At 32.1% G+C, this 26,473-nt stretch overlaps 1 protein-coding gene across 8 annotated transcripts; it reads right to left on the reverse strand.

Annotated features, from left to right (window-relative positions):
• LOC128202758 (uncharacterized) lies at window positions 1-25,783 on the reverse strand. 8 transcript variants are annotated; one of them, XM_052903886.1, is made up of 5 exons: window positions 24,863-25,113; window positions 24,110-24,169; window positions 12,466-12,557; window positions 11,877-11,920; window positions 9,623-11,748 (listed from the first exon to the last, which is right to left on the reverse strand). In XM_052903886.1, exon 5 carries the CDS (start codon window positions 11,572-11,574, stop codon window positions 10,642-10,644), a length of 933 nt encoding a protein of 310 aa, XP_052759846.1. In that variant the 5' UTR covers window positions 11,575-11,748; window positions 11,877-11,920; window positions 12,466-12,557; window positions 24,110-24,169; window positions 24,863-25,113; the 3' UTR covers window positions 9,623-10,641. The 8 variants fall into 8 exon arrangements, 6 of the variants coding, with proteins under 6 accessions (XP_052759846.1, XP_052759847.1, XP_052759844.1 ...); XR_008255810.1 differs by lacking the exons at window positions 9,623-11,748; window positions 11,877-11,920; window positions 24,110-24,169 and adding exons at window positions 1-65; window positions 1,716-2,374 and having other exon boundaries at window positions 24,863-25,783; XM_052903887.1 differs by lacking the exon at window positions 24,110-24,169 and having other exon boundaries at window positions 24,961-25,115.
• Between the last annotated feature and the right edge of the window lie 690 nt (window positions 25,784-26,473).

The raw sequence follows: 26,473 nt of genomic DNA on the forward strand, positions 1-26,473 counted from the left end.
CGCCCATCGTGAAATAGAATCTCATATCCTGGCCTCAGAACACTGTCCTCTCCATTGACGTTAGCCTGCAATTTAAGATTGGAAACTTTAAATTTCGTACAAAAAATGGCTATTACTCATACCAGCACATTTGGCATAAGACAAGAGCACCACCTGCGGGACGCTAGTCTGATTATATCCTTTTATGGTTAATTTATTTCATATTGTACATGTGATAGTGAATATTCCAATGTTTGAAAGTGATAGCTCTGATAGTTTGCTTTTAAGTTGCCTTCTAAGCACATTATATTATTAAACTTAAAAAAACATAGACTAGTCCAAAAATACTAAAATATTCCCCATCCTCCCCATTCCCTTCCAAATGAGTTTGATATTGAAGGCATAATCCTTTCATTTTCTGTGAAAAAAATGAAGAAGCTTAGTGTCCATTTCTTAAAATCAACCCAAATTCACGTTTTTTACCCTAAAAGCAGGTGAGACTCAATATATTTAGGGCATAATGAGAAGAAGGGTATAAGATGTACAAGTACCCCAAGTTTCAAAGTGACAGCTTTGATAGTTTCCATGCAACTGACCTGAACGCAAAATTTAACCAACGCCAAGGCAAGGATAACAATCAAGTGATGACAAATGCTGCTTGTCATTTTTTTCAAAAAACAGACAAGCTTAAAAAATGTATGAATTTAACAGTGTTTATTAAAGGGACTAGACACCAGGTGATACAATTGCAAAAAAAAGATAATTGTCAAAAACTTACCACATAATCCCAGTAAGTTTAAAAAAGCATCAGTATATTTAATATCTGTATTCATAAACGGATATAATATACACTTGGAAAACTTTATTCGCTATTTTTAAACAAGGAGACCCAAATGAAACAGTTAAATAACTGCGCTTTTTATTTTAATCATGTAAAATTATTTATTATATACCCATTATTTATCCACACGCAATACATATCGCAAAATACAGTAGTCTGTATTCCACTCCAGTGCACAACAGCCGTTTTCAACTCTTGTGACGTCACTTCATAACAACTTTACAAGTATCGTTGCGTGATGTTAAAATGATGTCATAAAACAAAATAATATCTCCTTAAAATGACATTTATTATGAAAACATGTGGCTTTTAAGTGATCTAACAAGTAAATTAGTAATGTATATAATAAAAGGGTTATTAGTATGACGTTTTGGTCTGGGAGGATTGTGCCATGTGAAATCTGAATCTGCAAAAAGCCACTAAAGTTAAATACAACCTCTCAGATCAAAACACACACCCTATTGTATTATCAGCTTTCTAAATGCTCACATCTACAATTCTAGACTTATTTTGAAGAAATACTGTACTTGCCAACCTGATGTCTAGTTTATGGCTATAATAGTGTACACAAAACAGCAGGCATGTTATTCAATAAAAAAAGCCTATTCAAAATATATTGTTGAATACTTTAATACATGTTTCAAATCCAATGGAAATCAGCCAGCTTGAGGTATAGTCATTCTTTTTTGAGACATTAACAAAATAGAATGACATTAAAAAAGGCATATGCTCATTGACTTAAAAAATCCATGATAACAAAATGATTGTTTAGTTCTATTTATTTACATAATCTAATCAATGACGTTCTAATGAGTAGGTCATATTTATGGAATAAGACAAATAACTATATCTTATACATGTGTATGTCAAAACTTTGCATTCATATAATAAATACCATTCAACTTTGTCTTTGGTGTTTGCTGCATTTGCTGGTCTAGAAGAAGATGAGGATGCTGGTGTTCTTAAACAGTGTGTCGCTGGTGTTCTTGTAGTTCGAGTATTTGTATTCGGGTAGCTGTTGTTGCTGATGTTCTTGATTAGGCCTAAAAAAATATGTCCGTTTCGGGTAACCCGACCCTACCTATAAAAATGCGCCGACCCTAACTAAAAATACTCGTTAGCGAATAGAGAGTTACGAAGGGCTGTCAGGCAATGACAGTAATGTAGGAAAGACTACCATGTGCAAGAAAACACTTTGAACTTACGACAGATTTTGAAAACAAAACAAAAAAAAACCCTACCTACCCTACCTAGAAATTTTGGGAAGGTTATCCTAAACAAACAATTTTTTTTGGCCTTAGGATGAACTTGTTCTTGAAGCTGGTGATTTTGTAGTTGTCCCTGTAGGAAATGTGATGTTCTGGGGTTGGTGTTTTTGTTCTTGAAGATTGGGTTGGTGTTCATGTTCTAGTAAGCAGAGTTGTTCATTAATCTGGGGTTGCTTTTGTTTGTTTTTGTCAGAAGTATTGTAGTTTTTATACACAGGGTTGTTCTTGTAAATTAAGTTATTGTGTCGGGGGTTGTTTCAGGATCCCACTCAAATATGTAGAAGGCCTTAAAAATAAGAGAATGTGAAGCTGTGACTCTTTGTTTTCAAATGACAAAAAAGTTTCACATTATAATTATATTTTTTATTATTAAATTTAAGTTAACATTTTATGCTAAAGTTTAGAATGTTACAGAATATATATATATATATATATATATATATATATATATATATATATATATATATATATATATATATATATATATATATCCCTCCTTAGTTGAACGACCACTTGAAATATTAAAACTTAAAATGTCACTATCAAGATCATGAAGATGTGTTTAATTACCCCCAATTTACCCCCTAATTCGCTCCATTTATTAGGTTTAGAAGTGTTACTATGGAGACCTTTAAAGCCAATTACACTAGTATTTTGCTTCAAACACTTTCAACAAAACCTAACATAAATCAAGAGTTGAAGTGGGCCCTGGGCCCCTGACAGCCAAGAAAGACTTTTACATTTGCAGGGCTTGTGGTCTTGTGATTAATTTGATCACTTATATGACAACATGGACATAATAAGGCCTAAACAAATCTTTGTTTACACCCATTTGAATTTATTGTTTTCTTTCTATATTATTTTTTTGCGTTTTGATTAAAATGCGTTTTTTTCAGAGACCTAAAATAATACCCTGATACAGGTCAGTTTGCTCAAGAATTATGGTCGTCCAAAAAAAAGGAATGCCTACCTATCTACCCTTTTGTTTTTGGGGGGGGGGGATGTTAGTAGAAAGTAAGAATATTTTTTTGGCCTAATCAAGGATTTAATTTGAAGACAGTTTTGCTGCATACTGTATATATTTTTACTTTATTACATTGCATTGTGTGGGAGTAGGATTTGATATATTGGTGCAAGGTATTTAGATTATAACAATTCCAGGAAGTTTATCAAATGCTAATCTTTATGCAAGATGTGTCATGTTTGGTGTCATTATTTTGCTTTAATAATTCACTTTTATAATGTATCAATGTAAAATTTTAATTTTTATTACTAGCAAATGAGAAAAAACTAAACAGTTCCTCAGTTGGTAAGATCCATCTACATTTCATGTCAGTATTTATGTTAGCTCCGCCCCTTTCACTGGACTTGACATTGCCCCTCTCACTGATTTTGACATCTGATTGGCTGAGTTAAAGTGCCTTTTAATGTTTCTTTATGAATGACAGTTTTATACAGGGAAAGCCTGGTTAATAATGTGACAATCATTATTCTGAAAAGGGTGCTATAAATATGATTATGAATGGGCTTATAATTTATTTAAGATAATAACCATAATCTGCTGTTATGCACTTTAATTGATCAAAATACATGTTCCTTATGCTTAAACTAAAAATCCTTATAATATTGGTAGAAATACATGACTGTCAATTTAGAATTGAACTTCAATTTCATAGCATTTCACAGAATTGATTAAAATAATTGCTTATGGTCATGTTGATTTATAGGCTATTAGCAAAGAGGGAAAAAATAAAAATATATATATAATTATATGGAAAGGAAAAATTGAGATGAATTTTATGTGAATATCTTAAATGTATAATTCTCCATTTTGCTAAAGTGGCTAATTGTTATTTAATTCAAATGTTTTTTGTTTTTTTTTGTACATTTCATTTTGGCATTTTGATATTATTTCAAGGATATTCTGGATATGCAGTTTTAATGTCTTTTGTTTGATTTCTATTTGTATAAGAAAAGCCAGACAAAACTATAATTATTGTTGTTATTTGCAATTGTTTAAACCTGGGAGTAAGATAACATATTATTGGTCCCAGTTTAAACATAATTTGGCTTTTAGTGTTTATTCAATATTTTTACCAGCCTTCTTTGTATGGTGCACTTAAAGCTGCACTCTCACAGATTGAATGTTTTTACAACTTTTTATTGTTTGTCTTGGAACCAGCCAATTTTTGCAAAAATCCATGGAACCAGTTATATAAATAAAACTACTAACAAAAAATCCAAAAATGATGTAATATGCATTTTCCTTAAAAACATCAATTTTTTCAAACAGAAAAATGTGAAAATCTACGATCTGATTTTGTCAGCAATCTTATATATCATAAATTTATTTGCAGATATCCAGGCAGAAATTTGCTCTTTCCAAGACAAACCAAAAAACAGTTGTCAAAATGGTATATCTGTGAGAGTGCAGCTTTAACGTCATCAAACACCTAGATTTTAGAGTAATTACCAAGTCTTACTTTTTGTTTTTAATTTTAAGTCTAATTGGCTATTATAAGGGCCCTTTCCATATCTTGATTAAGATTTTTTTTATTGGAAAAGTTTAATGATGTTCTTACCTACTATTTTCTAATTATGGACTTTTTGTTAAGGCCTAAAAAAATGCATTTGGTTCGGGTTACCCGACCCTACCTACGGAATAGGCGCCGATCCTACCGTTTTTATAGTCAGTTTTAAAAAAAATTAAAAAGTAAAAAAAAAATATATATATATATATTTTTTTTTTAAATTGCTTTTCACTTTGTAGTTGAAAACCTTAAATTCTTATACAGAAGATAACTTTAACACCATTTTCCAATGATGAAAATGACATTCTTATATAAAGCCTAATAAAAAATAAAAAAAGCCTACCTACCCTACCTATTTTTGAAAAGGATGTAACCCTAACCAAACAATATTTTTTTAGGCATAAAAGAGAATTTTAAGGGCATTAATGGTAGCATAGATGCAGCCACAGAGACAATTATAAACAAAAGACTTCCTAAAATAGACCTGCCACATATGAAAAATTCATATAACTATACACGAAATAGACTTAAATCATACTGGATTTGCAATTGCAATTGTGTTATTTGTTATCGCTGATTTAAAAGGAACACTATTCTTAGAATAAAGGAATGGAAATCCTGAACAGAAGTCTCTGACTGTTGAAAAAACTACATCAGCCAACCACAAATACTCTAAGGCTGACCAACAGTAATCTGTCAGTAGGGACTGAAAACAAGGAGGCACAGGGGCTCTACTGTGCTATTCCCCAGTCATTCAAAGTACCCAATTCTTAGCAAAATATTGTGTATGAGTGTAGACATTAGACAATATATATATATATATGTATATATATGTATATGTAAGATATAGCAATAAATTTCGACTAGCAAACAAACGTATAAAGAAAGTATAAACCAGGTAGAAAAGGCGATTGTTGCCTTAGCAAGAGACATAAATGAGTTCTGAAAAAGGGAAAACACAATTACTGAAAGCTTATTAAAACGATCAGCGAGATACTCAACTGAGGAAAATGACATAAGCTTGGAAATGCCTTGAGATGTTTTTAGAATACCTGCCCAGTGGCCCACTGTTTTTTCATAATGATATAATAAAATCTTTGAAAATCTTCTTTTAAACCACAAGGCCACTTATTCAGCAACCAGCGACCTCCTTAGCAATACATGCCTTCCTTTGCAACCAATTACTTCTTTCTCAGCCGTTTATTTACTAAGTTACTAATGATTTCATAAGCAACCACTTTCTTCCTTAGCAGCCAATGACCACCTAAGCATCCAATCACTTCCATATCCACCACCTTCTTACTAAACAACCAATGATTTTAACAGTCCATATTGTATAAATTACCATGCATTTGATGTGTCTAATTAATAGGTCAATTGCTTTTAAAAATCAACCATGCTTTGATTGTCCGGATGTAAAAAGTGCCTCTCTGTAATTCTCTAGATCTAATAATACTAACCACAGGTAATAATAATAATATGTTTAAATCCCATTACCTCTGAGCCATACAACATAATTGGCAATTTTTGCATCAAATACAATGAAAAATGTTTTGAATGGTACATAACTATAATTCTAAAACGAACTTAAAACATGAAAAAGTACTAGTTTTGCCTTAATTGACATATATTCAGCCATTTTATACAGAGATAACGTACTTGAGAAATGAACACCAACATAATCAAAACCCTTTCCAACATCAAGTTTACTGTTTGCATTAGACCAATTTCCATGTCTTGATAATTGAATATTCAACTGCATTATTAGGCCTACAACGGTGTCGGATACACATGCAATATCATCAAAATCGACAAAATGCACAGGTAGAATAAACTTGGTATTTTCAAGTCACGTTTTTGAAGACCACAAGTTTCATAATAGCTTCAACAGCTTTGTTGTTGCGTAAATGGTTGATTGACATTGTCACATGAAGTTATCGTTGTATGGTCACGTTGTCAAAATATCGACTTACAAGTATGAAAGTCCTCGTGGTTCAAGTGTTGTTGATGTTACTGTTTTCTTTTTTCTTTCCTGCATTAATAAGCGTGTGTTGGCACCCCAATAAAGCATTTTTTTTTAATAAACCTGTATTATTTCCTGCAATTCCGCTGTCAGAGAGTAAAATAATGACAAAATATTGTTTTTAAATGCATTCCCGGGAAAACTATTTCAACCCAAAACTTCTTAGTTACAAAATGCAGATCGATTTTAGGTATTCAGAAAGTCACGTGATACGCTAAATTTAGATTGTACTTTCGGTTTTGTTTCATTTTGTAATTGCGATAAATGCATTTCATATCAATCTCGGGGTTAACAAAATGTCAAAAAGGATAATATCATTTTTTTTTTGGATATGCGAATATTCATATATTCGAAATATTGACCAAACTATAAACTTTGATGAACTTTCACAAAACCATAAAATAAACAGTTTCAAACAAGTTGCTGCAGATTCGTGTTTTTTGTGACTTGAAACTTGCAATATCAGTTAATAAATGACAAGTGTTATGCATCAACTTTTCCGGAATTATTTCTAAATCAGTTTCTTACGGCTGTAGTTTGATGGGAGTGAAACCAAACTTTGGTGACATATAACCTGAAGTTAAACAATGTTAGAAAATGCTGAAAGAGGTTTTAAGATTTTCTGACATTATTAAACTGCACTTTATCATTATATTTGTCTTAAATAGTTGGTAGGAGTGACCCCTTTTGTCGCGGAAACACGCGAATTCATTGAATTTTTGACGTACTGTGATTTAAGTATGTATTTGTGTTTTTATTTGTGTGCACAAGTGGTGTTAGTTATTAGTTTTTGTTAAAACATTTTGCGCCAAGCGGAAATTTTTTAAACATTAATGCGCCATGGGGAATTTTACCCAACCTTACGCCATGTGGAAAATACTTCGAAAACCTTTTTTTTTTGTACAATTGGCGCAGAGGCAATATATATACGAGATATTTATGAGGAGTTCTTGCAAAAATGGATTACTTAACACATGGATTTATATCTTAACATCTGTAATTTAAAAAAAATGGATTTTTGTATTATCCGTTTAAATTTACATATTTCTTGAAAGAATCATTGTTCAAAATAAAATCTTTAAATTTTAACTATTGTTGATAACTTTGTTTCAGTTAGAATATAATAAAATAATTAAATTTAGGAACTCAAAATTAAAACAAGTTCCAGTGTGTAACTTGAAATAGTTTTTTGCCGCATTGTTTGATTCCTCGAACCGGATATGGATCAGTGAAAAGGGATGAATTGGAAAATATCAATTATATCCTAAAATGGATATTAACGTCTTTTAAATTAGTCCTGCAATGGGGAAACAAATTGAAAAATGTGTGTAGTAACTGGCCACAAATATAAGTTATTCATTGGGAGAGAATAAGAAAAGTGAAAAAAGGAATATTTACAGTGATGTGTAAAATAACACCATTCTGTTTGATATTCTACAATTAAGTGTTGCTCTGGAGTAGAATTAAATGAGACAACAAATAAAAAATGGAAAATCGTGAATAATTCAAAAATAAAAATGGCAATTATTTTCAACATAAAAGAGGTTAGAACCCATTATAGGAATGTCATTGTAAATGCAGTTTCTGAAGGACAGGATATTATGGGGAAAATAATCCAAAAAACAAGGAAGTGTATCGAAAACGTTGTATTACGAGAAGTTAGAATTGCAATCCGGAAAATTTGTGACATCCATGACAAAAACCAAGGAAGAAAGTGACCAACAGATTTTGGACGAGGAAAGTGGACTTGGTATATGGCCATGGAGTGTTATTCGGATTTAGTAGAATTCAAGGGTTTTGCAATTTCACGAAAACAGGAAGAAGAAATTGTGTTGTTCCATGAAAGGCGTGATGAGTAATTTGATCAAGTGTAAGATGAAATTCAAAACCTAACCATGAATAAGATAAAACAAATAAACTGGACATAAATAGCAGTTTTGAAAGAAAATCTGTTCAACAAACATCATCACAAAAACTGCCAAAACTTGAAATAGTTTCCTTTGGTGGAGACCAAGAAAACTGGACTGAGTTTTGAGACTCATTTGAAGGGGTTGTTCGCAAAAATAAGAGTCTTTCAAACATTGACGAAAACACCTATCTCAAAGGCAGAGTGAATGATGATGCCAGAAATGTCATTGCAGGATTGTCAACAACTTGAAAAATGTAAATTACAGTAGTGCGGTTAAAATCTAACAAGAAATATTTGGAGATGTGCAGATGGTCATTGATTTGCACTACAGCAAAATGATCAATCTCAAAGGGCTACCAACAGTGTCCTAAGTTTGAGACTCTCTGAGGTCAAATCTGCTAGAGGATGTACTTCTGTAACTGGAAATGCTCAATGGTTTAGCAAACAAGTGAGCAGTATGTTCGTTTCGGTTAAGGCTAAAAGGATATTTCATTGCTTGTGAAAAGTCTAAACAGAAAACAATACGTATGGTTTAAATAACCTTAACACACAAACAGAGATACTCATGTCAGTATTGATTACTCTCAAAAATATCCAAGTGTGCAAAGAAGCAGCTAAGCAGAAATGGCTAAAATAAGAAAATTACAAAACTAAATGGGCAGCCAAAGTGCCCAGGATATACTTGATTCTATGCCGATATTGTGGTATATTTTTTTTAATATGTTAGGTTAAATATAACAAATTTTGTAAAGGCCATATGCCAATATAGAATAATCTCACTTTTTACTGCAACTATACTACATTGTCTATACATATAAATGCAATGCGTTGAACATGAAAAAAATGAAAATAGACAGGATGTATTTTAAATTTCGGTTTAAGAGCAAAATTAATTTTACGGAATAAGCACAAGTCAATATTTTCACAAGTTGCGCGGCGTACAATGATAATGAATGATCACAAACTAAAATAAAAAAAACAAAAAACAATACTCCACAAAGTATCTAGGCCATGTTTCATGCAATTAAAAGTTCATTGATGATATTTTATGATATATGTCAACAAATACACTTTCATCCATAGACAGTTATATAACTGTTTATTGCAATCTATATCTGGTTGGTATCGTTAACAGTTTATGATTATAGGATTGACATATTATTAACTTATCTGAGTATTCATCAGTGTGCACTGTCATATTCATGAGACGTCTCTCTTTAAATTTGACGTATGTTTAAGATTTCAATGAAATATCCAATACTTGTCAATGCACATATTATATACGGTAACTGAGTTTATTTTATATATCCGGTATGTATTAATATGTATTTTGCTCTCTGTAAACATTGTCTTCCTTTGTTGTTTTTGTTTATCCACGTGTTTTGTTTAAATACCAGGAAGTAAACAATATCATGTGACCAAAAGAAAAAGTAATCAAACAAAGCATTAGGTCAACATCCACTATTATTTATTTTTATGATATTTTCACTAGTAACGTAGTTATTACACATTTGTTAGGCAATTAAACAATAATGTGCCACTAGTCAAAGAACCATTTTGTAAATGCAATGTACATGTATGTGTCTGTTCGTCGCTGTGTTATTTGCATAGTATTTTGTTGAAATGTTTGATCAGGGGTCATATTGACCTATTTCAAACACATCGTCTGTATATGCTTTTTCGATGAATAAACGTTCTTCTTCTTCTTCTTCTTCAAACAATGTGATATAGATATGTACAGTATTAAAACAATTTCATGGCATTATGTAATAAACATATGGTTGCCACGTTATCGATGAAATAAGTTATTAATTGCATACACTCATGTGCACCGGAAAGAACACTTATCATTGTAATGTCCTAAAAATACATAAAACTGCATGCTATAACAAAGTCTAAATGCATTCTATCAATTATCTTTATATTCCATCCATTAACAAATGCGTGGTACTCAAATTGTTTGACGCTTATCAAGCAGATTCTGTTGGATGTTTCTAATATATCTAAACCATGGTTTATTTGATAATTGCCAATCAAAGTACAATACTATTATTCCTTGTGGTTGTTTTTCATTGGAAACGTAATTACACTTAAGTATAAAACCTAATATCACGATCGATGTGGGAGTAATTAAAGAAACCTATTGCTTTGTATTGATCAAATTGGCGAAATATTTCAGTATCATCGTTAAAATTGAATAAATTAAATTCATGTCTATAAACATGTTTAATACTGTCTAATATTTCTGCAGGAATATTCCTGTATGCTTCAATGAAAGATAACTGCTTAATTATACGTCTTTCGCTTGCTCTACTTTTCTCCCTAACTTTCTTAAGAACGTTTATATGATCAGTCCTATTAATAGACTCTGCCTCTAATTCGGAGAGCGAAAATCCCGTAGTCCCTATAACTCCTCGAATCTGCAACTTCCGCCAGACCCTACACAGGGCATCTGGCCATGACATGCACTTAACAATGTTTTTACGCCATTCGAAAGGTCCAGATACTGAATATTGAATAGCGTCATGGGCGTGGAGGTCAGTGAATTTGGCTTTCATTGCATCTAGACTCTTGACCTGCCCAAGAGCCGACAATATAACTGAAGTATCTTCTTTAAACGTTTCCATTTTGCCTATATATGTGTAGTTTACTTCACATGGTAAACACGCATCCCACTTGGCAACATGACAGTCGAGAGATTTCCCCTTCTTATCCGTGAAAATCACATGTTCAAGCAGTTGTCGGAACGTGATATTCGCATATCCACATTGTTTCTTGTTAGTTTGTGAAAACCTACTGAAATACGGATTAGGTCCAACAAGTTTATCTACGTAAAGTGAAAACAGCATATCAAAAGGGTTCCTAACAAACATAAATCGAAAACTTTTGGTTGCGTCTTTACTACCAACAGTCCAGTTTTTAAGGTTCAAATAATCTTTTGAACGAGTTATTTCTGAGATGGGCACATCAAAAGGAGTCAATACTGTCCCATTGCGTGTACCACTGTTGTTAAGCGCCATCATTTGGAAAATCCTTTCCCAGAAGGTGGAAGCAATCTTACACAGTGGACAGAACACAGCGTTGGCATGCGGGTCGAAACTCACTCGGATCCCTTTGTTCCCCGATCCATGTATAGTGTTCTCACACGCGCGGCGTAAAGACTTGGCTCGCAAAAAACCATCTTCCGCTGGCAGATTCTTTATTTAGACAATCAAAGACTAAACTAAACATATACACATTTTTAAAAAAAAACAATATAAGCAAATGATCAGAGCTATTAACATTCCAAAAGGCCTTTTTAAAACATCCTCAATGGTTTACATACCGAACATTAACGTGCTCAGTCAGAAGTAACAGGACCAAGCCGACCTTTATGAAGCGATGAATAAAAATAAACATAAATATTTTAAAGCACTTCAAATAATAATACACCTCTTCGGTTCAATTCAAGAGAGTTCCAATCGAATTAAAAAGGGAAATCCCGAAATCATTTGGAGAACTTTACATTTCAATTGAGATCATTCGAAATCGATTGCATTGAAGAGCTCTTCAATTGAGTAAGAGCTACATTGATATCAAATTCAATTAAATACCTGTCTAATTCAACAGGAAATGTTACCTTATCACTATTTTGTATAAGAGCTCTCTTCAATTGATTGAGAAAATCCTTAAGTGATAGCAACAATGGGATTGTTGCTTGCAATAATTTTAAAATGATCGCTTAAATACTAGGAGTCCTCTTCAAATCAATGCATTTGTATTGTTTGTTTAAATATTAACCATTTGAATTCAATATTTATATGACAAACTACATAAACAAGCTCAGTAGCCAAAAGATTAAACATAAGTTTGTCATGTGGTTTAAGAGTGGTTTAGGATCTTTAATGATGGAGTTAACATTTTGCTCCTACTACCTTTGAATCCTTTGTTTAATAGCTGTTCTTTGCATGTGTTGTTGGTACGAACTCTTGAGATATCATCTTTTCTTCTGACCTGGGGACCAGCTCTAGAACAAGGGAACGTAACAATGTTATATTCAATGACGACAGGACATCGGCCTTAGTCTTCTATTGACATACAAAAGTTGTTTGAGCTATCTTATATAAATAAACGCGTTAAATAAAACATTCATATATCTATAAAACATTTTAGATAAGGTAAGGTAGTTAGATTGTTTAAGTAAAGATTAGATTTAAATAAAAAATGAGGTAACAAATACCAAAACAAGGATGAAATTTCTGTGTTAATTTAAAATGTATTTTTCATTAATATGAAACGAAATGATGAAAATTAATTTCACACACACAACAACCATAAGCATGCTTCTACCATACATATTTCTTCATTTAGTTTTAGTTTCCTGTCGATATGGTCCAAATGTTACATTAAACCATAAATATATTTTCTCAAAACATCTGCTTTCCACCTTGTCCATAGCCGCTTCAGAGTTTGTTCACGATTTTTTTGATTCTGCGACTACGCTAAGGGAGACATAATGGAAGTCCAAATGTTAAAATTGTTGCCCTAACGCGCATTATCTTGTTTATGATTCGATGGATCTTGCTGTGTTTAATAATTGTTTGGCCGCATTTGAACAAAGTCGAAAACGTTTGGCCGTATGAATCTTTTGTCCCAAAGAGCAGGAGTTGAAGTTGGAACCTGGGTGTAAATAACTTGTGAACTAGGCTTGCCTTTGAATCCCGGTTAAGTGGGTAGAGACAAGAAAATTGGATCTATCTACAATGTTTTCAGAGAACAAGCGGTTATTAAGAGCGCTGCAATGCATGCGTAACCGTGCATGATACACACTCTTTATCGTAAGAAAATAGTTTTGTTGGTTTTGTTCAGATGCGTTTGAAATCTAAAAGGATACGGCTGATCGAGTTGCGTCATTAAGGGCATTCTACGAAGGTATGTTAGAAAGAAGAAGAAGTTGGACAACAGCTTAGATATAAATGGGATGTGGTAGATATTTTCCGAATTACGAATGTAATTGGTAGTTATATCTCCAACACGGGAAATTATCATGAACGACAATCGGATGGAGATATTAAATTAAACATCTTATAAAATAGGGTAGGGGTGTGTTACGTTTCCTCTTGGTTTCGATGTATAAAATGTTTAAGAACACACGAAGTTTTGCATCTTGGCCTTCTTCTTCTGTTTGCGAGATATTGTCCGAGGCGATTTCCGCTTACTCAACTAAGTGTCTGATAAAGTTGAATATAAATTTCTTCGATCGAGGAGGAATAATACCTCACTATATCAATAATTATGCTTCCAGGCTCTTCGATTGAAAGAACGAATATATTCATGTCAGGAGCAGGAATGTGATACCTAAGTGTAGTAACTTCATTATTCTGTGTATTATAAATAAAAACTGGTGGATCTGATGGATCGTTGATCATTCGAGAGACTAAGTGTCTCAGCCTTTGGAGGATCAAAATGAACCAGCCAACGTTCTGCTCAGATTTGGTTGTTTGCCAAGACGTAATTATGTAAACATGCAGAAGCAATTGGGTCATAGAACAATGATTTGTAAGGCTATATCTTCTGACAAAACGCAAATTCGGAGACTTTGATTCCTGCAAAATGATGTTCATATATACTAGAAAAAGGAGCGAACAAAGAATAGAGCCTTGTTGAATTCTTGCTTTTACAGATACCGTGTCAAATTTAGTACCAGAAAGAACAACGCATTGTTTTATTTCACTTAGTTTATCAACAAAGCATGAACGAAGTGCTCCTAAAATGCCACTATGCATTTGTTTGAAAAGAAGACCTTTGTGACAAACCCAAACCACATACATTTGCTAGTTTACATAGACGGGGTCATTATTTGAGTGGAGAGAAAAAGGTTACGGCAGGAATTAGCGATTTCCGTAAGTACGTAACAAAGCATGCTTAGCAGTTTTTAAGTGGGCGGTGTTTCCAGTTGTTGATTTTGCATGCCTCAGTGAATCTTCATATTATTTTGTTTTGCCTGCCTGTTAAGCCGTCTTATGTTTCGTAATACTTTCTTAATTCACTACGGAACATCAAGAGATCTGTTCAAATCGTTACACACAGTTTGTTTGAAAACCTAATTCGCATAATAGCATGAGCTGATTGGAAAACTAGTCTGTATAAATATCTTAATTATTTTTACAGGATTGTATCCCAATAAAAATCTGTCACGAGCTGTCTTAATTTGTAAAATCACCTTGCAAGAATTTCAAGATTATTCGTCTTAAATAACAACTAGTCGATTTGTTGAATTTTAGAACACAGTAGGATCAACAATTAAAACAAAAGCTTCAGCATTTCCATTTTGAAAAATACGGAATCAGGAGACGAGGCCATACACTTTCGAAGCGAGATTGAGAAGATTCTATAAAATGACTGAAATCAGTTATTTGTTGCGAGAGATTAAACTGTTGTAATATGGATTTGATCTTATAATGCGGTGGTGGTTTGTTTCTGTCCAAACGGAAGTCTCCAATAATGTTGTTTTTTTACAGATAATTTGGATATTAGAGACCTGTCTCCCTTCATTACGTATAATAAGCCGGCACTTAACAACTACTAACATTTGCATGCTTTTTCAAAGCAATGGTATGTTATTCTAGTTGTTGTGTAATTATCTTTAGTGTGTTTGCGTTAAAAAAAAACAGTATGAAAGTATACTTATGTAAAACAATATTCGGACAACCTTTGAAATACTAACTTTTAAAAAGAAACCCTCACATACGTTGATATTAAACATATAGTTTACCATATCTCAAGTATGTATGTAGTAGAATTCACTTCCATTGTCTCTGCTTTCGATCAATTAGCTCATAAACAACTTGCGTCACTTATTGTATCAGTAAACGTATAAAGAACCACAATGCATTTTAATCACGTGCTTGTTACGCATGAGAAGACAGCGACGTTGGCAGACAACAACAACAGCGATACAGATAATGTAAGTTCTTATTAAGCAATTGGACTACCGATAGTAGAAGCCCGTTGATCAACAAATTATTTTTATAAGATAAAAATGTATATTAAAAACTACAGAAACAAGCTCAGTAGGCAACAATTTAAACATAAATCCATATAATTTATATATAGTATATACAAATCTAGGTGTGTTAATCAATGATTGTTAGGTACCACCTTGGGACGGTCAGTTAAATGTAAATTTACTTGGGGTTTAAGGTTATCAATGATAACATATTAAATGTAGGTTATATTTCAAAATGTATTAATGTTGATATTTGTTCATTATTTAAAGATAGAAAGCGTACGACAAGATCACATGGCAGGAGAATTGTGGAAATATTAAAAGAAAACAACGTAGAACAATTGATATGGAGCAGTGTAATAGTATTCTGTTACTTAACGGAAAACATCGACTTCTTTCTACTTTATGTTCCCTTTCAGTAATTTATTTACGCTAACTTGATAGGGAAGCGGATACTATTATTTTTAGAACAGATCCAAAGTATGAATGTGCTTGCATCGTTAATGGTTATACGAAACATTACCTTCATCCCACTTTTGAGAATGTTGATCAAACTATCTTTCAGCAACAAGGGTATAGATCTTCTCAATTTAAATAGTGTATTCAAGAATAAAAATGCAGAAAAATGCATTCCATATTAAGTATTAGAAATGTCATATTTAATTATAATATAGTAGTAGCAGAAGATGACATTTTTGCAAAAACACCTTCTTCTTGAGATTGTATTAACTCAATGTACAGCTACGACCCTGTTGGACATATTGTTACAGGAGATTTTAATTTTATTAAAAACAACCTCCTTAGAAAACTGCTAAATAAAGGTCCTAAATACCGGATAGCATCTGAAATTGATTTCCATACATGTAAATTAGAATTGACAGACATTGATTATGGAAACATTCCTACAATACATTGGTTACCTAAAATGCATAAAAATCCGTATCAATCCTGATTAATTGTTAATTCCACTTCTACTGTTATAGTATACATATATGTATTGATAAAAAACGACACCTTTTAATCGTTATTTAAGTGTTAACATTAAAAGATTATCTACGTCTTGAGATCTCGCTCTTGTTGATAAATTCAATAGCACTTTAAGATATATTAATGATATTCTAAGTTTGGATAATTCTGTGTCTACATATAATATTAAATCGATTTACCCTTTACAATTGAAACTTAATAAATCTAATAAATCCGATTTAAAAGTATCCTATTTAGATCTGCAACTCGAAGTAAAAAACGAAAAATCAATCTTTTAATAAACGTGATAATTTTAATTTTAGAGTAATCATTTACCCGTCTTTAGATGGAGATGTTCCTAGGTCACCATCATACGGTGTTTTTATTGCACAGTTGATAAGATTTGCTAGAATATGTACGGATGTCAAAATTTCAGCCCTCATAGTAAACTTATGACTGAAAAACTTCTAAAACAGGGTTTCAGATATTATAAATTAAGGAAAACTTTCTCAAAATTTGTTAATGGTCATTATTATCTAATATCAACGTACAATAGTAGTTTTAAATCGCTGATTTCTAATAGTATTGCTCATACCGATGTTTATGGTAATGTTTTGAAGAAAATTCGTAAAATTAAATTTTTTCCAGCAGGTAGTTGGGTAGACTCAATGAATTACTTGGATTTTATTTAAACCGTGGATATAAAGGCAATACTTGAGAGTACTTGTCTTCCAGTTTTTGAAGATGAATTCCTGAAACGAAATATAGGGTTGTGTGCTTTCTATGTTTCTTGTTTGTGAATTTGTATTCTATGTCTTTGGCGTTGCCCATTGCCACTAAATCGGGTTTATGTTTAAATTTTTTGCTACTGAGCATGTTTCTGTAGCTTTTTGCATATATATTGAATAGAGCATCCTTACATAACTAAGCTTTCATTCCTTTGATTTGATGAACATTTTGCAAATTCATATTATCTTTAAAACCTTTTTTGGATGACTCTACTAAGCTTTCAGTCCTTCGATTTTATGAAATTTTGCAGATTTATGTTATCTTTAAACCGGATTATTGGAACGCTTGTTGTCTCGGCGTTAAATCATAGCTTTGCAAAAGGTGAACTATCATTTATGCAAAAACAAAGTGTTGTTTCTTAACAACATAAAAAGGAGATCATGAAAATCTGGAAAATTGGCGACCTATATCTTTGTAAAATATTGATTATAGGAGTGCAGCAAAAATCTTAGCAAAGATCACTCCCTGCATTACTCTTTTGTATAGTAGTTGAAGTGTTGTCAACTAAATTTAGAAAAAAATAAAAATACGAAGGTATAAACATACAAAGAAAACATCCAAAATTACTCAATTTGCGGACGACACAAAAGTTTTTTAAAGAACCATAATGAAATACCCATTGTTCTTGATATAATTGATGAATTTGGAAAATATTCAGGACTAAAATTAAATAAGGCAAAAACACAAGGTTTTTGGATTGGCAAATGCAAACGAAACGACGCGAATAGTAGCTATAAAATAAAGTTTACATCGAGTAATGTTAAATCACTAGGTGGAAATGATAAAAATGAATGTACGAACTTAAGCTGGAATTTAAAAAAAAAGAAAAATTTAAACAATTGGTAGATAATTTGAAGAAACGAAAACTCACCTTCTTTGGCAAAATAACGGTCATAAAATCTTTACTTTTTCCAAATCTTGCTCAAAACATTGTAACACCTGATTCAATAATAAAGATTGTTAATTCCTTGATCTTTGAATTTCTTTGGAGTGGTAAAAGAGAAAAAATTAAACGCACAACATATATTGGAACACACTTGAAGGAGGTCTAGATATGCCCATTTTTGGATACTTTTCTAAAACAATGAAATTAAAATGGATAAACTATCTAACTAATACAGTAAATGCAAACAGGAAACTTATACCATCATTAATATTTGATCAATTTGAGGAAAAGTTTTTTTTATATTCCATATGAATGTAGACAGTATTAAATCCCTGCCGAAAAAACAAAATAAGTTTGTTCTATATACAGTTGCTTATATTATGGATCCAGTATAAACAACGCCAATTCAGCAAACTAAAAGGCACGACACTTACTACAATATTAGAAAAGAAATAATAAATTTATAAAATTTGAAAATAGAAATCTTTTATTTAAGAACTGGATCGATTTAAACATGCTTTACATTAATGACATTATATTCAATTCGGGCAACGTCGACACAAATACTATTCTTGATAAGCAAAAGTATAAACACAATTTGATAGCGGAAGTAAATATACTTATGGCCAAAAGTCTTGTCCGGTATATATTAAAACAAGCAATACCTAACACTTGGAAAGAAATCTTTAGAGCAAATGTATCTACAAGGACTATGGTTAAAACAAAACTTTTAGTTAGTTGTCAAGACAAATCTCTCGAAAACATGACGAATACACAGAAATATCAGATATATTTTAAAGAATTATATGAAAAACCATATTCATGGTTATTGGGAATGACGATTACAAGAGCATAGTTGCTGGATCTATTTGTATCACATAGTTTATAAATCCATCGTGGACAATAAAGTCAAACAGTTTAAAGTTATAACATAAAATTATAGCAACAAATTAAAAAATTTATATGCCTGGAAAGTGAAAGATTGTCCTTTATGTATATATTGCATTGAAGTAGAAGATTATGAGCACCTCTTTGTAACATGTAAGTTATTGTCAACTTTTTGGAGTGATATTCAGACAATCTTGAAAAGATGTGGAATACAGAATCATTATATATTAAGAATATTGAGGACATTGTGCTGGGGTTTAAAAAAATTCAAAAATAATATAGTATTGTTAACAATGTTTTAAGTCAGTTTCTTATTGTATTTACAAGACTTACTTTATGTGTGAAAGAAGAAAAACCGAATAATATTATTATGCCGCGCATTTTCAGCGCACGAAATGTTTGATTTTTAACAAATAAAAACATAATCGTAATTATTTCAGGAGATCATAATTAAATATAAATGATATTTCCTCAGATACTTAGATATTCCTTTAAGGACACAACAGTAACAATTATCACTTTTCATGTCTAGGGTTGAGACATGATCTAAATAATCATTGCATTATCTTTCAGTAACTGACATATTGTGTCAGAATTTAATTTGCTTGGAGAAAAAATAATTTCATTTTTGATTGTTCTGATAAGCGCTTATCACCTATCATTTGTTTATCAAACTCTGTATCAAATGTTTAGGAGTATATTAACACATACATGTTTTCATTTAGATAGTGAAGATTTAGTTATAAAAAACGAAACAACTTTGTGTAACTTTGTAAAAGACATTATACTCTATTTTTCTCTTTGTAAAACTTTGTGCTTTACTTTGTGTTTTTAAAGTGTGTGAACATTCTAAGTGACTAAATTTAATTGAACGAGCTAATAATTAGACTTCTATATTTGAGTTAAACTATTCATAGTACTCTTTTGTTTGTTACTGGAATAAAAAGTGAAAACAAAATGGCGCTTCACGTTCCTTTTTGTCGGAGTAATGTTATGTGGCAGACATACGCAATGTCGTGTTGGGGGAGCGAGGCTAACAATGCCGCGAACCCAAACTGTCGCATAAAATATTATGCACCGTTTCTATAACGATTTAATAACTCTTCAAACTCATTTTATAAATAAAGTCATTTCCTTGCGCTTTCTAAATGAATTTGTCAACTAAATTGCTGTATATTGATTACCTCAAATATTGTACAATTTACCACATTGTTTGTTGAGGTTATTTGTACTCTTTTTATATTTGATGACAAAATAAACAGATTGTTATAGATTGAAAATTCCAAAAAGAAAAAAAGGTACAGAAAAAGAAATAAACAAGGTGAAGGAACAAAGGTGCTAAGTAATCCCATTGAAGGTGAGCAAACCGTCATATCAATAAGGACAGTAAGATGAAATGGAAGTATGTTTATCTGAATGAAAGGAAATGTCATCTCAGACTTCAGAGGTACAAATGGTAACGAGTGGTTCCTTTCAAGGATTTCAAAAAGCGAAAGGATTTTACTTTTCACAATATTATATTTACAAAAATACTAAACATGTATACCCTAGCTAGCTCGTGCTACTATAGATGAAGTTGGTAGAAAAAGAGTACAAGATCTTAATAATTGTTTAATATGTCAAGGTGTATATCTTAGCTATGGTACGTGCACCGATATACACAGCTCTCATTTCATTTCACACTCTGTATTGTATGTTAAGGCATACAACGTATTAGGTCTGCATACACAGAAGTTCTGCAACCTGCAATTAACATACTATTACAATACATATCAATTCTAACACAAACCAGTTTAAAACATATAAAACATATTCATATTTACAATTAATCATATATTCAATTACTGGCATCCATGGCTGTCAATGGTATAACTCTGAGCATTGCACAATATACTCCACAATGTATTCCAACAAAAACAACAAAAACAACATAAATTATTCTTACCGATTGATACAATCGACTGCTTTCACCCTGCCGTCTCACTCCACGAACATCTGTGTGCTTTATCAATTAGGTGGTTACTGCATATACTGTAATAAATTATATGCACAGGTTAAATGGGTGCAAGGGGTGTTTTGGTGATCAATGAGATGTTCATGCACTTTGACCATCGGTACTAACACAAGATTCCAAAGACAGTAAAATACGTTAAATACAAAGAATTCCAACCCGACATGACTTGGACATATGAACAATAGAACAAAGAAATAAATTAAACCAATACTGACCATTGACAAAGCCCTGGAGAAGAACTTAAAATATAAAGTTTTCATCAAATAAAATGACGATTTTACTTTTCAAGTTTCCCGGATGTAAATGTGTACAACAGTCCAAACGCCCGTAACAAAAAACGGTTAAAAACAACCCGGTTACGCATGTGAATAGGAATATAAAGTAGATATGAGTGCAAATATTGATTCAAAATCATAAACGGAATCGGTAAAAAAGTACTCTCATATAGCGGTAGCATGACTATGTTATTGACGAGTCTCTACTACTACTACTACTACTAGAGATCAATAAAGATCCAAATAATATTTTTATAAGTATACATGAGCAACAATTTCTTCCTACACTGGATCTTCAATTAGTTGTCAGTTTAGTTTGAGCTGTATGGAATTTTCGAGACAACCTGTGCAGTACCGTCAATATTACACACCTCTTGAAGATAGTTTCTTTGTAACCTCCATAACAAACCAATTATTATAGAAATATATCGATGTATTTTATACCAAAAAAAGAGAAGGCCCTGCATATGTTCTGTCACATGGTCCAAGTTTAATATGAGGAACCGAAGGTAATGGATCCTTAATATTTGGATTTGGTCAAAAACATGCCTAAACCAGGATGTTATATGTTCACTTGGTGCAACTATGGACAACTCTTTGCAGTAGGAAAATATGTTTTCCTAGTACACATAACGGAACCAGGAGGGTATAACAAGAATGTGGAATACAGTTAGTGAATTTATGCGTTTGATACACTAATGGTAGTTTCAATGGCTATGGATAATGATCTTTTTGGGAAACAGCAACTAACAGGATATGTAAGTGATGAAATAATACGTAATCAACAATCAACAGAACTTGTAACTGATGCGATATTTGTAAATCAGCAAAACACAGGAAATGAGACTGATGTGATGCTCGATAATCAATAATTTACAGGATCTGTAGCTGGTGAGATGCTTCGGAATGAGCAATCAACAGGATCTGTAACTGATGAGATGGCAACCATTCAGAGAAAGGGAGATCAGACAGTAAAGAGATATGTGAGAGGTCAAATAATTGAAAATCAAGTTACAACAGAAATTAGACAAATACAAGAATGAGCAGCGTGGCTTTGGCGAGGTGTACTATGGAAAGTAACTTGTAACCGTTATTGCAGTGGAGGGATTAAGGGTCATATTATGAAACTTGTGAGACAATTAGTGGTACAAGAAGTTAAATAAGACACCCAAACTAATTGTATTGATGGGTTACTAAAAACAAGCAGAGGCCATGTACTTCTGACATAATTCTTCACCGTTCCTAATTTGGATGATGTGTTGCTTGCTGACTAGGGGTATGAGGTTCCGTTGACTAAGAAACATTCATTTGCAAGTATGCCAGACGATGGCGTACTTATTAAATTGCAATAGTTATATCACACATTGAAATAGTAAGATAGAAACTATTAAAAAAAATCTGTTGTGTTCGACATTCAAAACTAAGTTAATGAATATACTGAATTCTACACTTGCAGGCAAACGAGATATTCAGCCAGGCTAATAAAGCACATGAGTTTCTTCTTAGCGATGACATCATACAAATGGAGCCTATCTTGCACCTTGAAATGTTTATGGGAAAAATAGCCTGAACTAAAAATCATGCAGAGAGTGTAGATCACAAGGTAAACAATCCTGTTCAAAATATCGTAAACGGCAAGGAAAAGAAAGAAGATCCCCACGGATTATTTCACTTAAAGCAGCGTCTATTGCATCCTAAAATTAATACCATTATCATAAATGGTTTAATCTTTGTAAAAGCACCCATCTACTTAAGATTGTTGCATGAGTTTCACATGATTTAATTTTATATATATTGTTGTGTTATCATAGAAGGACAGTTTGGTGGCAGAATCAACTGTTAAGGTCTTACATTTTTATATTATGATGATGTGACAGTATTAGAAGTATAAACATGTGATTCGGATAGAAAAAAGACACTTCCAAATTGTTCATTTTTATAGATGGAAGTATATCCTTTTGATTGATCAGTTTAATAAAAATATATGGCAAGTGTTCTGACAGAGATGCGAGTTCACTTTATATGCAAAAAGAAATGCATACTGTACTGAAGGGACACATTATAGGTGGATGCAAGCATTTTATTTCCATTTTAAAGCATTTTAATGTCTAACCCAATGGACGGGGCTTAAAAAAAAAAAAAAAAAACATATGATTTGTGTATATATAAAACAATATCGCTTATAATTGTTTTATCTAAAGAGGGTTTTCTGTGCCAGCATTTGCAAGCAATATACGAGGTGTCTTACCGAATTCATTTAATGAATTGCGATAAGTTTTTGCGAGTACTAATACCAGAATATTTGCCTCCGTAACCCATTCATCGTACCAAACCCGAATGCTTTCAACTATCGTAACCATTGAGCGTGTATAAGTCTTAAATATGATATAGTATAGTAAAATAATGCTCTGCTAGAGTCTCCTTATCCTTATTTCAGTTTTGGGTGAAATTATCATTCAATCTTTGCTAAACGTGTTCTTATACTTATACTGATGATTGTATCCCCTTTGCAAATAATGCTTTATAATTGCAAGGAAGTCCTTTTATCGTGTAATTGAGTTTTGTGATCGTTAGTAATTGGTTGTGAATACTGATAAACAAAAAGGATATATAGGAATAGAAGACGGATTATGGCTTGCTTTTATTTTTACTGTAATGGTAGTTAAATGAGTATTGAAAATAATAAGTTTTTACTTCTGGTGGGTCTTTTTCAGAAACCAAAAATAGTAAAGCCTAGTAAAATGAACGTTACTTATATTCATTCAAATTAATCCGGTGAAGGAGTACAAACAAGCGGCGAACATGTCAGCAACTACAATAGACAAAGTAGATTCAAGATGTTAAGCACTTTTTTTTTCAAATCACAAACTATTTAGATTCAAATCCTATACAGATGGAAAGTAGCTAATGCTCTGAGATGGTAAATGTTCTTTGATTTACTGTATTAAAAAGAAGAAAGGAAAAACATGTAACACATATATATATAGAATTACTTCTGAATTTGTATAGTTCGCAATGTATTAGGATATTTAATTGCTTAAATGTATCTACACTGCGTAGTTATTTCAATGTAGCAGTTTACCTTAGACTTACTCTTAAATTGTCTTAATTATTTATGCAACAATACGAATTCTTTCGGAATATATTTGACCTTCGTTTTTAAAAAAAAAAAAACACGTTAAAAATAATATTTTACTAATGCAATGTTCGTTGTATGTAGGAGATGGCCGAGTTGTTCCGATTGACACCCGCATGGTGTGGCGTTCGAATCAACGACCGCTGGTTTATCAGGAAAGTATGCTTCTGACAAACTTGTAATTTCTATCAATTTACTTTGGTGAAATCATGTCTTGCCATTTGAATCATTTGGATCCAAAACTCATTTCTTATAATAATACATTTACTAAAATACACAGTACAAGCACCTATTCTGAAGACATATGTGTGCAAACTACTATTAAATGTTTTGTATTTAATAACCAAATTCAACGATGAAGATTCCTACCTGATGTGAAGTGGATTTGGGGGCGGTTAATAAACATCAATATCCCGACGGCCATCATCAGGGTCCATATCACAGTATTCCTCCGCCGACGCACTTACCGATATACTTGTCTCCAAAACATAGTAGGAAAACATCTGTCACTCCAAAAATTTGTAACGCTATGAATATTCTTCCACTTTGCGTTTAAGATCGAATTACGCAATAGCTACCGAACCGCATATAGTTAGGGTTTCTCATATCACCTGACAACCAAACCATTTGTGTGTATGATTTTGTAAACTTAAATGAACTATTTATGGGATTTCTCATACAAAACAGCTTGACACCTGATCTTACGGAACTGATGTTCGAATGAAAAAATATACGTGTGTTGTATCTACTTTTGAAAAATATGAGATTAATATATGTATTGGCATTCAAACGCGACTAAATATTATGAAGTTGCTCTCGCGTCCACTCTGTTGACCATATACTGTTTGTCATTTAACAAACCATCAAATCAAAGCGGAATGTAGCTGCAGTGCCAATGCATGAATAAAAGGACACTAGGTACCAAACTCAAAATTATCTACCAATTGAATAATACGTTATGACTGTTTTAATGACAAATGGCTATTCTATTTATAAACCAAGGTATGGCAGTTTTAAGTGTGTTGTTTCATTCGGACTTAAATAGGAAATAAAATGACCGAATATTTCATGTCTAAGGTCAAAAGAGCAATATCTGTATTGGTTTAATTATTCGTATATTTTTTCATTTTTTCCTACTACAGAATAATCACTTTTAAATAGCGCCAAAATAGTGTCGGTTTACCAGGCATAAAAAGTTCGCATTAAGACTTTCGCGTTGAGAGATCAGTCAAAGCACACAGTACTTCGTTTGATTTAAACTGCTGTTGACCCTAATGAAAATGGAAACTGTAAATGCCCCCTATCTGTGATTTAAGTTGATAAAAATACTTCCATGAATCGCTAAGTCATCAATGTTTTAATACCACAATACAAACTAAAACTAAAGGAGCATCATAAAGCTATTTTTTTAGAATTCAGCCTTTGTTACAGAATGCACTGCCGAATAACACGATTGGAATTTTCATTGATGCAGCTTCGAAAAAAGGAGATAAATCTTCATTGTTTTTCAATCTATTTCAAGAACAATAGTAAAATTATTTGCAAAACTTATCATTTTTTCAAATCATTTTTATGCATTATCGTCACAAATAAGAAAGTAGGTCAAAAGGATATTTTCAAGGCAATCCAAGGACATTATTGGTACGTTTTCAGCAAATTCTATGCACAAGGTCAAAATCAATGTTCTGTAGTCATAATTAGGTCAAAAGATAAAATGAAAATTATGGAAGAAGTTAGAACCTCGAATTTGACACCATGCACTAAGAGTGCCTAACTAACATGTATTATATGATAGTTCCAAGGGCATTAATTTAATGTAAATATCTACGAAAAACTACTCATCGTGCTTGTGAGCCAATAAATGCATTAATAAATAAATAAATACATAATTATAAATAGATAAATATAAATATTTTTCAGACAGATAATCATTACATTATTATCATGGCCTTTCTAAATACAATGTATCTGCTAACTCGA

This window comes from Mya arenaria, chromosome 9 (genome assembly GCF_026914265.1).
Source record: "Mya arenaria isolate MELC-2E11 chromosome 9, ASM2691426v1".
Lineage (NCBI taxonomy): Eukaryota > Metazoa > Mollusca > Bivalvia > Myida > Myidae > Mya > Mya arenaria.

Bases quoted from the DNA above. Each gene is read 5' to 3' on its own strand.
- LOC128202758 (XM_052903889.1), bottom strand. From the start codon at position 11,574: ATGATGGCGCTTAACAACAGTGGTACACGCAATGGGACAGTATTGACT.